The sequence below is a fragment of the Callorhinus ursinus genome, unplaced genomic scaffold (genome assembly GCF_003265705.2).
Source record: "Callorhinus ursinus isolate GAN/ISIS: 27379988/994484 unplaced genomic scaffold, GSC_fseal_2.0 scaffold2, whole genome shotgun sequence".
NCBI lineage: Eukaryota > Metazoa > Chordata > Mammalia > Carnivora > Otariidae > Callorhinus > Callorhinus ursinus.
The window spans coordinates 52,950,445-52,971,207 of record NW_027397064.1 but is presented as its reverse complement, the minus strand read 5'-3'; the positions used below and the strand labels follow the sequence as shown (position 1 = coordinate 52,971,207).

At 37.5% G+C, this 20,763-nt stretch overlaps 1 protein-coding gene across 1 annotated transcript in view; it reads right to left on the bottom strand.

Annotated features, from left to right (window-relative positions):
- Positions 1-20,763, bottom strand: part of PDE11A (phosphodiesterase 11A) — a 382,192-nt gene that overhangs the window by 318,775 nt on the left and 42,654 nt on the right. Inside the window, exon 2 of the mRNA XM_025849540.2 lies at positions 11,959-12,117. Within this exon, the coding sequence (XP_025705325.1) occupies positions 11,959-12,117 (159 nt within the window). The remainder of the gene's footprint in view (positions 1-11,958; positions 12,118-20,763) is intronic.

The window sequence follows — 20,763 nt, the reverse complement described above, 5'->3', positions numbered from 1 at the left end:
TACAGTTAGACTTATCCTCACCTCCTTTTCAACCTCAGGAGGGAAAAAAAATACATTAAAAACATAAATGTAAAATGTTTTATTTGTCACTGAAACACAAAAATGAAATAAAAAGAAAATATTAAATCATCTACTTAATAGTTATATGTATACAAAGCCATCATTATTTTTTAATATACTCTTTTCAATATTATATTATATTTTTTAATCACTGTCTAGCTTGTTAGTGTTTTTATTTTTCTTATGGACATAAAACTCAAACTTGGTTACGGATACTTAGAAAAGGCCAGAATGCCTCTAGCAATGTAATTTAGAAATTATGTTTTACTCAGTCACATGCTCTCCCTGAAATCTATTAAATATGCAGAATCTCACATTTTATTTAACCAACCATGCATGTACATCAGGTGTATTCATGAGTCTCCAAAGTGAAGATGATGTAATAGGAAAATAACGAACAGCCACCAAGCATTCCAACACGCCATAAGAAGATGGACAGGCAGAGACGATGCCCAGCTCTGTCACTTACAAACCAAGTAATCCTGGACACATTATTAAAATCTCTTACATTTAGTTTTCCCATCCATAAAATGAGGATGATAATAATTACCCACAGGGTTGTTGGGGATTAAATGATTAAATTAGGTAATGTATGCAGAACACTTACCACAGAGTAGACAATAAATGGTTTTCTTTATTCTTGTTTTCTTTCTAAGAAAAAAAAAAACACTGAGAGGTACTCCATGCTCTTTTATGTCTAAAATTTGCTTTTTCTTTAACAAAGATAATGTGAAATTCTGTGTGCCCCACCAGCGGGGCAGGTTTAATATGCCACTGAGGAACAGACAGTTGTCCTATCAAGAATTCACCCTCTACGGATAATCAGAAAGCCATACTCCAAATGTGGTTATTACAAGGGCTCCAGAGAGTTTTGCCTGCCATTAATAGCATGATGCTTTGCCAATGTTAAAAATGGACTTTCGCTGGTGAAATTAATAGCTAATTAATCAGCACAATGGATATTAGATATGGATGGTAATTACTGAAATTAGTGGTATGCAGGATATGTATATTGGTAATAATATTCTAGAGACATCCCCCCAACCTTTGTATTAATAAGGTATAAAAATCTAGCAAGTTCCAAACTTGTATCCATAGGAATGGAGCCTGAGGCTGTCCAATCCTGCCATTTGGTCAAAGGATTCTAGTTGTCTGATTTCCACCACAAGAGCAACCAGATTCTGCTTCTGAGATATTGCGAGTGGTGTTTTGATCACTTAACATTAAGAGAACTTGGACTTCATAAAGCTTACTGAACAGTGTCTGTACTATTTGACCTGACTTGCCAATAAGTCTTTGTTTAAATAAATGTCTTTATATGCAGCAGAATTTGGTCTGAGATCACCTTTCATTAAAACCAAGTAGCAAAGTTATAGGATAGTTAGTAGTTAACTCCTACTTACTGCAAACTTTTTGGCAACTATTATGATGTACCTAGGTGCTATTATGAGCAACCTAATAGTTGTGTGTGGCCCAACTGGCTTAGGTCAGTTTGGTTCGTGCTAGTCTTTTTTTCTTTTTATATTTTTTAAGATTTATTTATTTATTTTAGAGAGAGAGAGAGGAGAGTGTGTGTGTGAGCAGACTCCCCACTGAGCACAGAGCCCCACGCAGGGCTTGATCTCACAATTCATGAGATCATGACCTGAGCTGAAACCAAGGGTCCGACACTTAACCAACTGAGCCACCCAGGTGGCCTAGTCTTTTCTCTAATTAAAAAAATAAATTAACTTAGATCAATGGTTAATTCATTCCTTGTGGAGTACATACACACACAGAGTAAATCAAAGGAGTGGAAATAAAGTGAAATTAGAAATCAAAAGAATGCAATTTTTTTTTAAGATTTTATTTATTTATTTGACAGAGAGAGAGACAGCCAGAGAGGGAACACAAGCAGGGGGAGTGGGAGAGGGAGAAGCAGGCTTCCCGCTAAGCAGGGAGCCTGATGTGGGGCTTGATCCCAGGACCCTGGGATCATCACCTGAGCCAAAGGCAGATGCCTGACTGAGCCACCCAGGTGCCCCAAAAGAATGCAATTTTTAAAAAATTTTAATGTTGAAGGTTGTAAACTTTCAGTAAGTTGACATATGGCGCATCATAAGTAACACCATTTTCTGGAGATAAAAATGGGTCAAATTTATCATGAGCTTTAAAAATAAATGTCCCACCAATAACCACCTGAAAGGATGTTCAACATCATTAGCTATCAGGGTAAGGCAAATCAAAACCACAATGAAATACCACTTCATATCCACTAGGATGACTGTAATCAAAAAGACTCATAATAACAAGTATTGGCAAGGAGGTGGAGAAATTAGAACACTCATACACTGTTGGTGGAAATGTAAAATAGTGCAGCCATTTTGGAAAACAGTCTGGTAGCTCCTCAAAAGGTTAAACATTAGAGCTATCATATAACTCAGCAATTCCACTCCTAGGTACATATCCAAGAAAAATGAAAACAGGTATGGAAATGTTCACAGCAGCATTATTCATAATAGTCAAGAAGTAGAAGCGACCCAAATGTCCATCAACTGAGGAATGGATAAATAAAATGTGGTGTATCCATATAACGGAATTTTATTCCACCACCAGAAGAAATGAAGTAACACTGATACATTTTGCAACATGGATGAATCTTTGAAAACATTATGCTAAGTGGAAGAAGCCTGTCACTGAGGACCACATATTGTATCATTCCATTTATACAAATTGCCCCAAATAGGCAAATCCGCAACGACAGGAAGTACTTTGATGGTTGCCTAAAACTGAGAGGGCTGGCGGCAAATGAGAATGACTGCTGATGGATATGGGGTTTCTTGTGGGGTGATGAAAATTTTCTCAAATTGAGTGTGGTGATAGTTACACATCTCTATAAATATACTAAAAACCACTGAATTGTTGCTTTAAATGAATGAATTGTATGGCATGGAATTATACCACAATACAGCTGTTGTAAAAATTACTAATATTCAAGCTCCTTGACCCAGTAACCCTAAGCATCAGTTTGAACTATAGAAAATTACCAATATTTTTGACTTACAAAACAGCAACTTAATCTAGCTATCCTAAGATGGAATCCAAGGTTTATTTATAAAGAAGTTCATTCACTGTAATTTTATTAGAACATGATATTTTTTTAAGAGTTATTTATTTGAGAGAGAGAGAGAGTGCATGAGCAGGCGCAGGAGCAGAGGGAGAGGGAGACTCCTCAAGCAGACTCCCCACTGAGTGCAGAGCCCACAAGGGGCTCGATCCCAAGACCTTGAGATCATGACCTGAGCAGAAATCGAGAGTGAGCCACTCAACCAAATGAGCCACTCAGGAGCCCAGAACATGATTTTGGAAACAACCTAAATGCTGAGGGGGAAAAAATGATTAAATAAACTATTGTATAATTACATGATAGAACATAATGCAAACATTTAAATTACCTCCTTGAAGAAGTGCTTAAAGCATGACAAAATACCAGGTATCATGCTACATGATGCAAATTTGGAAATATACCTTCATTCATAGGCCAAAATAAATAAATATAAAGAAATACACCAAGAATATTAACAGAATTACTTCTGAAAATTAGCATTATAGGTGATTTTAGTTTTCCCTTTATTTTTGTACTTTGTAAATTTTCTGTCATAGGCTTGCACTACTCTTATAATTAGAAAATAATCTTTCATAAAAGGAAAGGAAAATAAAACAAGAAAGACCTAGATGCCTAATTCAAAGATAGCCAAATGTACTTGGAATTCTACTAACTTTCACTTTTAATCAAAAAAGAATTCGACCTAAGTTTTCAAAATTCCAATTCAAGTATTTCAGCCTCTAAGGCGAAAAGAAGAAACCCTGCTGTTTTATTCAGACAGTAACACAAAACCAATTATTCAAAGACAGTCTTAATCTGTCTTAATTTGAAAGCTTTGCTAACCAAGAATCCAACAACACCCTGTTCTAGTTCTTTAGAAATAATTCTTGCCAACAAGTGCTTATTTATTTCTGATCTGCGGATTGCATATCATCCTCCCTTGTCCAAGCCATGTACAAGTCAGAGATAGAGTTTATAGAGTTTTTTGTCATTTTGCACTTCTAGAAGTGGCTTGACTAATAAGAATATTTCATGTCCTGCCAGCTAGTAAAAGCCATAGGTGTATTATCAGTACCTGAAAATCAGAATGCACTGAACTCCTCTCAGGCCCTGACCTTTCCCTCCCAGATGCCCCAGAGTCCTGTCCATCCAGCTATATATATCTATAGCCTGGCAGTGTCAGGTTTAAGGTTGTCAGGTCTCTTAATATCCCCAGTTCAGTTGATGGTAGCTTGATACCTTGATTACAGTGTGATATTCATGAGCAGATGCAGCACAAAGATACTTGAGGTAAGCACAATAAAAAGACAACACTTTCTTGTACTTCAAGTTTAGTGCCTAAGGCAGCCTAGAGGGACACACACTTTACATGAACACCTGGAGTTTAGAGGAAAAAAAGAAAGAGATTCAGTTGAAGAGTCCAACACAATTTATCATAGGTATTTGAGAAGGAGTTTTGGATCAAATCTCGCTCCCTAGTAAAAGACACTATTTTATCATGAGCCCTTTTGATATTACCTAGCCTTAATAAAGCACACTCATATAAATAGAAACTACAGAAAATATTATTTAATTATCTAATTTATAAAAATTATACATCTAATCACTACTTAAAGTTATGTTATATACTCACATATTTACTTTGTTTATTGTCTATTTTTACCACAAGAATTAAACTAGGAGAGAGGAGGAATTTTTGTCCATCTTATTCATCAGTTTAACTCCAGTACTGGGAAGTGCCTCAAAAATAGTGTCTACTAAGTAGAAACTCAGTCAGTATTGAGTCAGTGAATGGTTCCTCCACACAATGGAACATTATTCAGCTGCTAAAAATGATGTTCGGATCAACGATCACTCAAAATCGTCTCCATTTGTCATTGGAACAGTTATTGCCATGTAAATTATTTAGTTCATTTATTTCATGTTCCTGCTATTTCATGTTCTTGCTAAATGCAAGCCACCCTCCAAGTTTTAGCAAACTATATGGAAAGAGATAGAAAGAAGGATGCTGTATCTAAGCACTTATCATTTCCTTGGTAACTCTTAGAAATATAAAAAAAAAGAAACTAAGAAAGCAGGAAATTACAAATGCCAGCATTATCAGTCATCTGAAGACATCAGAATTTCTGCAAGGGGCCTGCAAACTTACAGGCATACCAAGCATTATTTGCATCTGAAATATAAAATGCACCATGTAGGCACTGCTCTTCATTTTGTCAATTGTTGTATTACTAGTTTTTTTTACTTCCTGATTATCTGGTCACTATATATTTTCTAAATTAATTGTTAGTTAAAATCCAACTGCAACCATTGGGAACATCTGAAAAAATGTTACACTATAAAATATTAGAACCACTATTAAGAACAAACAATAATCACTTTCGGAATAGTGTCTCCTTAAATCTGAGACGTCAGACTTGGACTTAAATCTTAGAAAAGGATAAAGAAGAAGAGGCTTTTGTGCAGTTAGATATGAATATAAGTCAAGCACAAGACCAAATATGGGACAGAGTGACCACTTTTCGTTGAATGTGAACCCCTAAGATGGTCCCAACAGGTAGACCTGCCTTCTTACCCCAAAGTTAGACTGCCTAAGGAAGAGGCAGAGAATAGAGCTAGAAGTCTACAACAATATTTCTCCAATAGGAAAAATTCCCTGACGTTTAACCTAAGTTCTGACACAGACTGTGTTGGTAATGGTTTTACTTTAGATCTTCTTTGTTTCTGAACCTCTCGGTCAGATATAGTCCAGGGAATACATTGAACATGAACAAATGAGTCTCTGAAGCTCTTGTAGTTTCACAGTGATCATATGGGACCTGGGTAATAGCTGTTAGAAGGCAAATAGTGCAGTGACTAGCCAGTTTAAATGTAAAGTATTGCAATCAACAACTTAGGAGATTTCATCCAAATTTTTCTAGGACTGAAATTTTATTGATCAAGTATAACTTGAAATCAAGAGCCATCTGCCAGGACATCTAAATCCTAAAATTATTATTATTATTATTATTATTACTATTATTAGGGGGGAGAGCATGGGGGGAGGGGCAGACAGAGAGGGAGAGAGAGAATCTCAAGCAGACTCTGCACTGAGCACAAGCCTGACATAGAGCTCAATTTCACGACACTGTGTTCATGACCTGAGCCAAAATTGAGTCAGATGCTTAACCAACTGAGCCACCCAGATGCCCCTAAACATTGATTTTTTAATTATAATTTTATTGCCATAGTTTTGAAAATCTAACTTAATTGGAATATAGGTAGAAAAGCAGGGAAAATGAAATAAGAATACAAAGGCCACTTCTTACAATTAGTTAATTCACTGCTCATTTAGCATTTGAGTATCCAAAAGACAACAGAGCATTAATAGAAAACACATAAACTTGCCTGGCGGAATTGCAATACCACTAGCCATGTATACAAGAGATTTTTCAAAATAACAACTATTTAAAAAGTACTTGTTGAAAACTACCTTTGTGTAGAAACTAACTCTTTAGAAGATGACAGAAAAAAAGCTGATTTTATTAAACTGACTAGTTGTTCAGGGATTGGCTATTATGGCAGAACTAAAGCTTACAGCCAAAGACTTAAAAAAAAAAATCAATCTTATGCCAGTCAAATTCCATGCAAGTTACACATCTGTGAGCTGCATTCAGTCTTCTGGGACCCCCAATTTGTCACCCCTATCAGCAAGACATATTCAATTTCCCTCCTCCTCACCAAAATGAATTGTAATACCTTTTGCACCCTTGACATCTCACCAGGATCCTAAACATTAGCCTTTGCACAATCAGGAACAGCTTAAAAATGTAAAGCCAAGAGCTTATCAAATCCTTCCCATTACTTGGCTGGAAGTTTCAGGCCTGTTGTCAATAACAAAACTCCAGCTTCTGTAAATCTCATTAGCATCATTTGTGCACCATCCTCAACACCAACTGGCAGGGCAGCGTCACCCATAACGAAGTCCTGGAATGTGGCCAGTCCCAGTAGCCAAGCTCAGCTGGCTGCATCCCAGCTCTGCAGGGTGTCTGAACATGCTGGCATGAAGGAGAGCAACAGGATGGCTGAACATTCTGAATTATGAGCTGGAGAGAGGTGACCACACACTAAAGAAACCCTGCTGAGATTAGCTGGAGAACTTCAAGCCACAGCTGCTTATATGTCAGCTGTTGGAAAGTGAATGCAATAGACATCATCTTTATGCAATACTGCAATAAGAAATGGCTCCTTTGGGGACCAGGTATGGGCAAACTGGGAAGGGCAGATAAGAGCCCATGTTCATTGCCATATTCCAGGTTTCATCTGGCCTGCCCCTACATCTTGATAGATAACCAGTGTTTGCTCCCCATTCAGGTCTCATTTTATTCTGCAAAATAATGCCTCTCTTTACTCACCCAAGAATAACAAAGTGATAAATTAATTGGATGAAAGGAACATAGTCATACCACCTAAATCAGCTAGCTTATACGTATCACTGAAAATTAGGGACATTTGCTAGAAATCCACGAAGTGAACCAGGAAATTACAAGTATCTCCCTTGTATGATCTGCCTTTGTGTGCACTTACAATGTGAATTACAGAACTAGTAATTTGTCAGTATGTAATTTAAATTATTAATATGTGCCTATGGTAGACTGTTATTTCACACAAAACTTTAACCACTGTTGATAAAATTACTGCTATTATGCAAGAACTTTAAAGAGTATGATGATTTTAAAGTCATTAAAAGTGAAGTTTTTAGGCAGGGTCTGGATGACCATCTCTCAGGTAAAGATTCCTGCATTGGATGAGGGCAGGGTTGGTGGGAAATTATCTTGACCTTTCCAGGCTTTTCCATCAACTTTATGTGATACGGCACAGCCACTAAAATATAGGCATAAAATTTTCGAGAAACACAATACGATCCTATGCACAATTGTGTTAGATATACAAATGGCCCAGAAATGAATATACCACTTTTAATTTTCAATTTGTCCCAGGCAAATAATTTACTGATTCTCATATTGCAAAATATTTGGAATTACACCAAACACAACACAGCTGATACTCTCCAGAAGTTGACATTTTAAGATATCAGGACATACAAATCATATTATGCTAAATGTGCAATAAATTTATCACTACCCATACAAATGATGACATAGCAGTTATGTGTATAAAGTAAAATAACAAATAAGGTTCAAATTATTTTAGTTCTACTTTGAAATAGATGACAAGATTTCATGAAGTTCATTTACTGGTAAGTGCTACCTTAAGCACTTTACATCTCTATCTATTTTATCCCTCACCACAACAGTATTACAGAGATTCTGAGGCTAAGAAAAATTGAGCGACTTGCTCAAGGTCACTCAGCTAATAAGCAGCAGGGCAAAGACTTGAACCTGCTTCGAAGGCTATCTGATCTGGCGCCCCCTACCTACCACTGAGCACGGGCCTTCCAGTTCCCTTCCTTTCTTTACTTGCAGGCAACACTGAAACTTCTGTTGCTTAAATTATACTGGTGAGTGTGGGAGGAGGTTGTTTGAAGCCGGCTGGCAGGCTGCGGAAAACTAATTTGAGTTTAAAAATGGGGACTGAGCAAAGCTGGTAGGGCTCTGCAAAAAAGAGGTGTGGGCAAGCTACTACTATTGTAAATAGGTTCAGTATTCCCGAAAGCTATCTGTATCTTGGAATGAGAGCTATAAAACTTTTCTTGCCCTTTGACTCAGTAATTTCAGTCTTTGGAATATACCCCAAGGAAATAACACAAAAGAAAAAGGTAATTTGTTCAAGATGTTCATTCAGGGGCTATTTTGAATTAGTGAAAAACTGGAAATAACCCAAATTTCCAGTAATAGGACAATGACTAAGCAAACTAGGCCATGTAGAAAAAGAAAAAGAAAAAAACTTCATAATCCCTAATAATGGTAAATGTAGACTACATTCACATGTGGACATATATGTAAGAAATAACTCTAAAAAGTAGAATACAAATTAGTATAAGCATAGTCTTATGCCGAGACTTTTCTTTTTTACTTGTGCCAAGTAAAATACTCTATGCATTAATAATCACGCAAGAGAAATGTGAATTTATAAAGACATATAAGCCTCATTTCATGTTGTAGCTCCAATAGTGGAACAGGTATATAGGCTGTCATTAATAAAAACTTGTAGACAACTTATATAGAGCTAGTTTTTAAACAGAGACCAGACTGTACCTCACATGTATTAATGTGCTGTCAGTGAGAGCTAATTTTTTACGAGGACTTACTATGTGCTAGGCGCTCTTCCAAGTTCTCTCCCTGTATTCTCTCATATAATCCCCCTATAATCTCATGAGATAGGTATTATTATTATCATCTCTCTTCCAAGAGGAGGAAACTGGAGCACAAAACAACTAAGCAACTTGCCCAAGGTTACACAGCTATGGCAGAGATGGAATTTCAACCAGGGTAGACTATTGCTATGGCCTATATGGGTCATTATGTCACAACATCTTCTCTTATTTGAAACAAGTCTCTAGCTCTTGTTCTTTCCCATTAATCATTTCTAGATTTTGTTTTCTGCTTTTCTTCTTCACCACTTCTGTTTTGTTTATAATATATAGAATCCTTGCAGGAAAAAACAATAACCAGATATAGAAGTTGAGATAAAATACTCTCCATCTAGTGTCACCTGCATGAGCATAATCAACTTGCCCTAACTGGTAAGACTTCATCCAAGAAGTAAGACTAAAGTAGGGTTTTTAAATCAGGTGAGGGAATTGTAGAGGCTGAAAAATAAAATGCAATTGTGGGCACATGAGATAACTGCAAAGGAGAAAAATATAACACATGGAACAAATGTGATACTCAAATGACATTGAATCTAAGAAATAAGTTGCCTGAGGATAAGTGACAAATATAGAAGAACATTTCAAACTCTTGGGAAAATGATAATTTAAAAAATAAAAATTTATGTTTTATATTTACCTAGCTTCTTATATTTTACAAAGTATTTGTAATTTATGATCTTATTTAATTCTCATGCTGTAAATGGTGAATAGTATAGTTGACAGGGGAGAAAAAGGAGAGTCACAAGATTAAGTGTCTCACCCAAAGCAGGCCCATTTGTCCTTAGTGGGGCCAGACCTCCGTCCCAGCCCTCGTTCTCAATAGAGCTAAACACTGATGCTGCTCAAGACAAAGCCCGGTGTAGACCTTCCCTGTAAATCATTCAGAGCCCATGAAGCCCTAGGCCATAAGTATAAATCTACTGAGAGAAGTTCAGAAAACAAATCTAACATAAGTGCAATCAGAGATGAGAATTAAATATATAACAGGATCCTTTTAAATGAAGGAGGCAGGGTGAAGGCAGAACTACCATCCATAAACTAAACTGTTTGGAAGATGTCGTGGGCAGGTGGTTGTATGTTTGGAAAAACACAAAACTCTAATCCTTTTATCTGAATCCTTATAACAGGTACATTATTATAAGACTCTGTCTGTCACATTTGGTACAAAATAACATTTTTCCTTTATTGGTACATTCCATGGAAGCATTTGCAGAGTGAATGAGGCAGCCTACATTGTATACATCCCTAAACGCCCTCACCTTCTCACCCGACTCTGTCTTATGGAAGCCTAGGCGTTCTTGGGAGATCAGAGCAAATGCCACCTCTTCCAAGAAGGTTCTTCAGGTGAGATGAACCCTCCCTTTCCTAGGCATTCATAGCATGTTCTAGGTCATCTTATTAATGATCTTGCCTTCTGCCTTGTTCAGCTCCAGGATGGCATAAACACTTGGGTTTTATCTTTGTGCTTCCTACAGCCCCAACACAAGTGCTTTCACACTGTAGTTTTTCACTGAATCGGTAAGAAATTGTCTGAGGTCCTATCACGCCCTAAGGGTTTATAAACCTTTTCTGGGATTTGGGATATTCAAATTCAACTACAGATATGACCTCACTAAAGGACTCTCTTCACTTAAAAATCTTGTCTCCTTATAATCATATTTTACGCTGACTTTTTGAACCAGAACATTTGCATTCGTTTAATGCATTAATAATTAGCACTAGCAAATAGCAAGCTCACATCCAGAAGGTTAAATTATAAAGTGTTTTTTTTAGTCAAATAGGTGTATGACAGTCATCAAACTTAAACTAATTTGAGATTTGCTTTTACCACAAATTTCATAAATATTCCACCAGATTTTATTCAATATAAAGGTAAGAGCTTCAAAGTCAGAAAGAACAGCTTTTTGAAGAGTCTCTCTTTTAATATGAGCTGGTGAATAAACTATGGTGAAAGAACTTAACATTTCAGAACAAAAATACATCACTTCTACCAAAGCCAAGCGTTCTTTAGAGACAAAATAATGTTCTCTTTATTAGTAATTTGGAATAACGATTAAATAACATTCATTTCATTGAGATTTTTATATAAGAACTGAGAAAACAATTCTTCATAGTAGTTATGAAAACACAAGAGCAAGTGTTGAGTTTCTGAAACACAGTCATCTTCCTAATTCCATATCTTCCCTTGGGCCATGTGTAGTGGTGGTGTGATCCTCAATTAAAAAGCTTATGTATACGGAAGATAAAGACCAAGGAAAGAATACTACTGAGGCTTGCAATAAAAAGTAAACTAAGAAAAAGATGAAGTAGTTATTTTCAACTGTAACACATTCTATGAAATATCCCAAACTTCCATTACATTTTGTGTAACATGAGAAAAAGCTCTTTGATCTATGAATAGGTTAATCCAACAACTATTCACACAAGTCCTGTCCTTTTCAGGGAGAAGAGCAATCAATGATCAAGGAGAGTACAACTCACAAAAGGTATGAAAACTTACTTTTTCATCATCTTCAGTAAATGGAGCACCTTCAGGAATCTTATTTATCGCTTGGGCCACACCAATAATCTCACCATCACTGCTTCGGATAGGCATGCACAATAGTGATTTTGTCTTGTATCCAGTTAGCTTGTCAATTTCATCATTGAATCTTCGATCCTAAAAATAAGACAGAAAGGACATTAAATGCATGTGCATTGTTGTCAGGGAGAAGGGGAGAGGAGTGTATTTCTGTGTATTGTATTTTATCACTAGGAATTTTACCCAATGAATTTTTAATAACAATACCAGATTTGATTTCATGTTGAAGTCACCAAAGGAAAATAAATGAAAATAAATCACTACCATAGTTGTTAACATGGTAAATGATGAAAAAACTAAACCTGACTACAATAACATCTCACAGTTGGAGAAGGGGCAAGTGTTTTTGGTTTTGTTTTTTTTGGGGGGGGAGCACACACTCAAGAACAGGGGGAGGGGCAGATGGGGAAGGAGAGAGAAAATCTTTTTTTTTTAAAGATTTTATTTACTTGAGAGAGAGAATGAGAGAGAGAGAGCACATGAGAGGGGGAGGGTCAGAGGGAGAAGCAGACTCCCCGCTGAGCAGGGAGCCCGATGCGGGACTCGATTCTGGGACTCCAGGATCATGACATGAGCTGAAGGCAATCGCTTAACCAACTGAGCCACCCAGGCACCCGAGAGAGAAAATCTTAAGCAGGCTCCATGCCCATTGTGGGGACCATCGTGGAGCACAACACGGGGCTTGATCTCAGGACTCTGAGATCATGACCTGAGACAAAATCAAGAGTTGGATCCTTACCCAACTAAGACCCCCAGGCACCCCCCCCAGGAGCAAATGTTTTTAATGGAGCTCCACACTATGCTATTTATTCAAATATGTTACTTCACATAGACAACCGATTATGAAGTATCATATAAGAAAAAGACCTAATAAATTCAGATTAAGCACTATGAAAATATATGCAGAAAAGCACTACTTTACTTCTAGTCAAAATGTCCTATGCAAAAAGAACCTATGAGCCCATAATGATACTTTAAAAAAAACAAAAACAAAAACAAAAAAACCAGTATGTTGGAAGGGAGGAGAGAAAGGGCTTCTTTATAGAATGTCAGGTTAAAAAATGCAGAACAGGAACGCCTGGGTGGCTCAGATGGTTAAATGTCTGCCTTCAGCTCAGGTCATGATCCCAGGGTCCTGGGATTGAGTCCCACTTTGGGCTCTCTGCTCAGCAGGGAGTATGCTTCTCCCTCTCTCTCTGCCTGCCGCTCTGCCTACTTGTGCTCTCTATCCCTCTGTCAAATAAATAAATAAATAAAGCCTTTAAAAATAAATTAATTAATTAAAAATGTAGAAGGAATGGTAAATTATATATTATCTATCTTGCAACTACTAATATAATAACATCTACAAGCAAGGATCATCAATGGATGCTAATACCACTGGGTGAAAGGTTGTTGTTAAACAGAATATTCACATAGTCTTAGGGTGCCACCCCAAAGAGTCCCTATTAAATTCAGAGAGAAAAAGATGTCTTTATTGTGAAGAGATTGGGTGGACACCACGTTAAACAAGTAATCAAACTTAGCATTACCACTAAGGAGACAAAATACTCATATACCTCGTGATGGGAAATAATATCATATGCCTCCTGATGGGATGCGATGTGATGAGGACACAACATCATCAAAAACATGGAGTGTTCTTTTCAAATGTGTAACATGAATCTGACCATTGAGGAAAAGAAAATTAAGGGGCGCCTGGGTGGCTCAGTCATTAATCGTCTGCCTTCGGCTCAGGTCATGATCCCAGGGTCCTGGGATCGAGCCCCGCATTGGGCTCCCTGCTCAGCGGGAAGCCTGCTTCTCCCTCTCCCACTCCCCCTGCTTGTGTTCCTTCTCTCGCTGCGTCTCTCTCTGTCAAATAAATAAATAAAAATCTTAAAAAAAGAGAGAAAATTAACAAAAATTCAGATTATTGGTCGTTCTATAGAAGTCTGACCTGAACTCTTCAAAAATGTCAATATCGTGAAAGACAAAAAATTTTAAAATAAAAATAAAATAGGGCCATGGGAGCTGTGCTGGTTTAAAGAAGACTTGAGACCTGAAATCTAAATAAAATGTGTGATCCTTCACTGAAAATTATTATGCAATTTCTGGGTGTGGAGGGGTGATAATTAGAGAAAGTTGAACACGGAAATTATATTAGGTAATATTCTATCAACATAAACTTTCATAGGTGTGATAGTGGTATTGTAATTATGTAGAATGTTGCTTTTTTAGGAAAATTACATGCTGTAGCATTTTGGTGTGAAATGTCATAATACTTTCAACTTACTTTCTTTTTTTTTTTTTAAGACTTTATTTATTTATTTGACAGAGAGAGACACAGGGAGAGAGGGAACACAAGCAGCGGGGAGTGGGAGAGGGAGAAGCAGGCTTCCCGCCGAGCAGGGAGCCCAATGCGGGGCTCGATCCCAGGACCTCGGGATCATGACCTGAGCTGAAGGCAGACGCTTAACTGAGCCACCCAGGCGTCCCAACTTAAACTTACTTTCAAATGGTAAGGAAGAGAAGGAAGGGAGGGAGGGAGGGAAGGAGGAAGAAAAGAGAGAGAGAGGGAGAAAAGAGACTGGCTCCTCAAAAGGTAACAGAGGTTCTCTGCTCAGGGAGGAGCCTGCTTCTCCCTCTCCCTCTGTCTACTGCTCTGCCTACTTATGTTTTCTCTCTCTCTCTGTCAAATAAAGAAATAAAATCTTTTGAAAAAGTAAAGAAAAGAAAAAGAAAAAGTAACAGGGACTAAAAAGATTCCAAGGAAGATGATAAACTAGATCCAGGCTCACTGAGTGGAGTAAAGCTTTTCCCAAGGACTTCAATATTCTTTCTTAAAAGAGGCTTAAAAAACAACAAAGCCCTACTGTCTACCACCATCTAGAGCTATGAATTTCATCTGATTAAGAGGCAAGGGAGGCTGGCTGTGGACAGGGGTGATAGCCTCAAAACCTCAAAACTGTTGGCCTTCTGATGAAGTCTGTTATCTTTAGTGTCACAAGGATAGGAGCCCTTAAACTCCATACTAAGACCTGGTTTTGTTCTGGGGACTCATGGAAGCTACCCTAAACCCTTAGTTAGGGCGAGAAAAGCCCTGAAGGAGAGAGGGAAATCAAAACCCAAACTAAACCAAATATCCTGCTCAAAATGAGTCTGCAACCAAACTTTCAGAAAAACACTAATTTGTATTAATTTTTTTAAAAATTCACCGAAGGGGGGCACCTGGGTGGCTCAGTCATTAAGCGTCTGCCTTCAGCTCAGGTCATGATCTCAGGGTCCTGGGATCGAGCCCTACATCGGGCTCCCTGCTCCACGGGAAGCCTGCTTCTCCCTCTCCCACTCCCCCTGCTTGTGTTCCCTCTCTCTCTGTGTCTCTGTCAAATAAATAAAATCTTTAAAAAAAAAAAATTCACCGAAGAACCATTATATGTCAAGCTGTGAGCTAGGAGATATGGCAGGAAGCAAGAGAGGCATCATCTCTGCCTTCACAGAACCTGCAATCTAGTAGGTGAGGCAGATGACATACAAATGTATAATCATGTATTGTAGTAAGTGATACTAGGAAAAGAACAGGGTGCCTTGAGAGAGACTTAATAGGAGGGACCTATTTCTATGGTCTATCTGAAAACAGGACAAGTAAGCTATGGCTTGCATCATGAGTAAGAATTAGCCAAAGAGGGGCACCTGGGTGGCTCAGTCGTTAGGCATCTGCCTTCGGGGCAGGTCATGATCCCAGGGTCCTGGGATCGAGCCCTACGTCAGGCTCCCTGCTCAGCGGGAAGCCTGCTTCTCCCTCTCCCACTCCCCCTGCTTGTGTTCCCTCTCTCACTGTCTCTCTCTCTGTCAAATAAATAAATAAAATCTTAAAAAAAAAAAAAAAGAATTAGCCAAAGAAAGTTGGGAAGAACTTTCCAGGAAGTTATAACAATACATGCGAAGGTCCTGAAGAAGGAAAAAGCTTAGTAAGTTCCCCAAACTCCAAGGTCAGTGTGGCAAAAGGCAAAAAGGGAGTCAAAGGGAGAAAGGAGGGAGGCAGGGGCCAGATGGTAAAGTCTTACAGGCTTGGAAAGGAGTTGTAACATTAACCCTAAACGTCATTGACGATCTTAAAGCAGAGGATGATATGACTCATTATCCAGCACTTAGCATTCCCTGAAATCATCTTATTAGTTTACTTGTTCTTCCTCCATTAATATATAAGATCTAAGACAGCAGAGATTTTGTCTCTCTGGTTTCCTGCTTCCTACAGGCATATCGTAGGTGCTGCAAAATAATTTTTTTGAGTGATAGGAGTTTTTCTTTAAGATTGTACTGCAATTATGCAAAAATATAGAAAAGTTGGAAAGGCCCTAAGGCCCCACATTTCATTCCTTGGTGTATATTTAGAGATACTTTTGCACATGTACAGAAAAGAAATACACAAATGTTGACTGCAACATCAATTATGAAAAGAAAAAATGAAAAACCATTTCAATGTGGTCAATAGAAAAATAAACAAATTATGATCTCTTGTTCTGATACCATACTATACAACAATTTTAATGAATAAACTAAAGCTGCTTATGTTAAAATGAATATCAAAAACATGTTAAGTAAAATAAACAACCTGTAATCTGATACCATCTACATATTTAAAATATTTAATATTTTAATATTTAAAATATTATATATAAAATTTTTATATATATAAAAAATATTTAAAAATGATACTAAACACTATGGATTCAAATATGTACTGAAAGGATAAAGCATACATGAGAATAATAAAATTAAATTTATGTAAGTGGTTACCTTTGGGAAGGAAGGGGGAAATGGTGTCAGGGAGGGGTATAGAGGAGGTTGCAACTCTACCAACGGTTTTCCTTCTTTTTTTTTTTTTTTTTAATTTTTCTTTCTTTAGAAAAAAAACAAAACAACAATTGTGAAGCAAATATAATACAATGTTAAGATTTTATAAACCTTGAGGGCCTATTTCCATCTAAATATTTGCAATATTTTATAATAAAAAGTTTAAAACCATTTTTAAAACATTAAGAACTTTGTGGAAGATGATACAGGATTGGAATATGAGAAACCAATTAGGAAATTTCAGTGGTCCAGGGAAGGCAAGAGGATGGTTTGGGTTAAGAGAAAGGCAATGAAGATAAGACAGATAGGTTGGAAGTTTAGTCTACAGTACTTCCTGATGGATTGGTTGAGGATGGTGGACTAGAAAAAGAGTATATCTTCAGTTTTAATTTGAGAAATTACGTGACTCATTTAAGAAATGAAATTTAAGAAATTTAAGAATTTAAGAAATGAAACAGATGAACATAGGGGGAAATAGAGAGAGGCAAACCATAAGACAGACTCTTAACTATAGAGAACCTGAGGGTTGCTGGAGGGGAGGTGGGTGGGGGATGGGCTAAATGAGTGATGGGTATGAAGGGGAGCACTTGTGATGAGCACTGGGTGTTATATGTAAGTGATGAATCACTAAATTCTACTCCTGAAACTAATATTCAGGAGTAGAACACTCCTATACACTATACACTATATGTTAACGAACTAGAATTTAAATAAAAAATTGAAACCAAAAAAATTTGAGAAACTATGGATGGAAGTGCCATTTACTGGAATGGAAGAGATCCAGATGAAGGTGAAAGTCTATGTATAAAGAAAGTCAAGAAGGTTGATGAATCAGTTTATTAAGCAAGGTGAGGTGCATCTTGTGACCTAAATCACAAACTGCATGTGAGAATTACCTGAGAAGATTTTCAAAATAACAGAGCCTGGGCTCCACCCCAAACCAAATCAATGAATATTAGGCATTGGTATTTTTTAAATGTTTATAGGTGATTCTCATATGAGAACAACTGTCCTGAATGATATGGAGATTAGTCACTAGTAAGGTCAATAAAATTCATTGATAGGGAGAGGCTTAAGATGGGAAGAAACGAGGAGAGCAACTCATATTCTAGTGGTCACCTATCAGATGGGGTGGACTGTGTTAAACAGGACTTGAAAATCCACTCTGGAGTAGACATGGCCCATCTGTTCTTACCTTTGTGATAATTTGCATCTCTGGAGAAGGGTCTCAGCCACCCAAGTTCAACTCAGTGTAGACCAACCACCAAGACTGTGGGGTATTCATTGTCAAACTATCCAAAACCGCATGAGAACAATAGACATCGGGATGCTGCCCCATGACCAGGGACACCAAAATAATATAAACCCTCCCACCACCTCTCCAACTCTCTGTACCCATCTGATAAACTTCTAACTCGAGGAGAAAAAAATAATTATGTTGATATATGTGGTGTTAATCTTCCAATTTAAAAGCTGTGAAGAAAGATTTATTTCATTAGGTTTTAGTATTTTTTAAAAAATAATTCATCTTAAAATATGCTTTGTCCAAGTCTTCGTTACACTGCTTATGGAATAATACTCACAAATTAACTCAAATATAATCCATCTAATGGGAGGTGAGAAGAGCTGATATAATTGTACACTTTCCTAATGTATATTAATCTCTAGATTAATTTTCTAATTTTAAAAAAATGAAGAAAGTTGAGCACAAAATTGAGGTATAAATTAATTATAGGAGATGAAGAAAACTAGGGAAATAATTAGATAAAGAAACATATTACTCTGATGTTATACAGGGAAGGAAAGTTTAAAAACAGAAGACAGCAAAAAAATAGATTTCACTTGCCAAGCAATGACCACAAATGAGCGTAGTAGTAAGGGAAACATAGGACTTTTGGAAGACATAGCTGGAGGCCACATCTAGTGTAATGTCATAAAAAATCCCCCAAAGAAAGTGAAATGTTTAAGCTGACACCCAAAGGATCAATGTCTCAGGAAGAGAAAATAGTACCCAAAATGCAAAAGCAATAGAACACTGGTAAGTTTGAGGAATTGAAAGAAGTTTAAGATAGCTCTCAAGGGAAGAGTCTGAAACGGGACAGGAAAGACCAGCTGAAGACTAATGAAGGGGTGCCTAGTGACCAGCTTTAGAATTACAGATTTATCCCAGGAAGAGGAGGGCCCTAGAGGGTTTTCAGAAGGTGGGTGGGAGTAATATAACTGATTCTTCTTTACAAATACCACTCTGGGGCGCCTGGGTGGCTCAGTCATTAAGCGTCTGCCTTCGGCTCAGGTCATGATCCCAGGGTCCTGGGATGGAGCCCCGCATCGGGCTCCCTGCTCAGCGGGAAGCCTGCTTCTCCTTCTCCCACTCCCCCTACTTGTGCTCTCTCTTGCTCTGTCTCTCTCTGTCAAGTAAATAAATAAAATCTTAAAAAACATTTTTTTAAAAAACAAACACCACCCTGGCTTACGTGTAAAGAATGGATTGGGAGCAAGAGATCTAGGTGAGAGACAAACCATCTCTGGACAGCGATGGTGGTTAATGATGGTGAGGGTAATGGGAATGGACTGAGTTGAAAGATATTTAGGAGGTAGAATCAATAAGACTTGCTGATTAATTTGATGAAAGGTAGTAAAGGAACAAAAAATGACTCCATATATCGGGTACAGGTACCTGGGTGAGTGGCAGAGTGATTCATTGAGTGAAAAACACAGGGGGGACAGATTCGGAGGTGGGAATATGAGTTCCCCTGTATACATTTTGAGGTTAGTTGACTATAGGCCATCCACATGGTGGTATCGCACCCAAAGTAGTTTGAGAGATAAATTATATATATATATATTTTTTTTTTCTCTTTTTAAATTTCAGGAAAGGTACTTAGATTGGAAAGTAGAGATGGTTTAGGTAAGGGTGAGAAACTCCGATCAATAACTTTTAACCTGAGGTCTTCGGAAGTTCATCCCACTCAATAGCAAAGCTTCAAGAAGGCCAAGGAAAGAGGAAATGGGACCAATAAGGTAGAAACATTGGGCCTATTTATTGCTGAAAATAGAAACTTGAATAGGAAACTAACAAATGCCTCTAGGTCTATAATGAAATATCACATGGAGAATGGTGTCCAATTTTTACTTATTTCCCCTAGGACAAAAGAACAAGAAATGATTTACAACAGGTGAGATTTCTAATAAATTAAAGTAAGGGCTTCTTTAATAAGGTTGTTAAAATCTGGAATGAGTTTCTTATGATTGTGGTAGACTCTTCTTGCTTCAAGTATTTTTATGTCATAATATTTTTCCTATCTCAAATATTTTAAGTATAACCGCTCTCATAAAAAGAAGTGCAAGGATCTTCTCAGTGCTTTTTGTGCAGACCTAGTTTTTGCATGTGACACTCAGCTATGATTTTTAATATTTAAAAAGACAAAGTCATAAGGCCAAAAGCAATTATTACTTTTTAGCAATGGAACTGAACTGTGCCTACTCCATAGAGAACAGTTAATTTGGTACATTTCTGACTTAGGATCTTTGCACTTGCAGCCTATTCTGCAAGTTCCTCAGTTGAATGGGATGCCACATAGCATACCCAGATAATGGGTCCTACATACCAGATCCATTGAGGCTGTAGAAAGATCGAACTTCTGAAGTCTGGGTTTTCAGGTCCTTAAGAAAACAGCTATGTTCACTGCACTCAAGAATCCCAGCCAGCCCCAAAGAGACACGATTTAGAGTCACATAGGTGCACCAAAGTAAAAGGGAGTCCATCCCTTCTTTTCACTTTCTCTGTGAAGTCACTCCAGGCTCCCCAAGGCAGGGGCCAGAACTAAGAATCTTATCCAGGTCTCAGACTCATGGCAAGGATGAGTCACATAAGCTCTCTTTCATCCT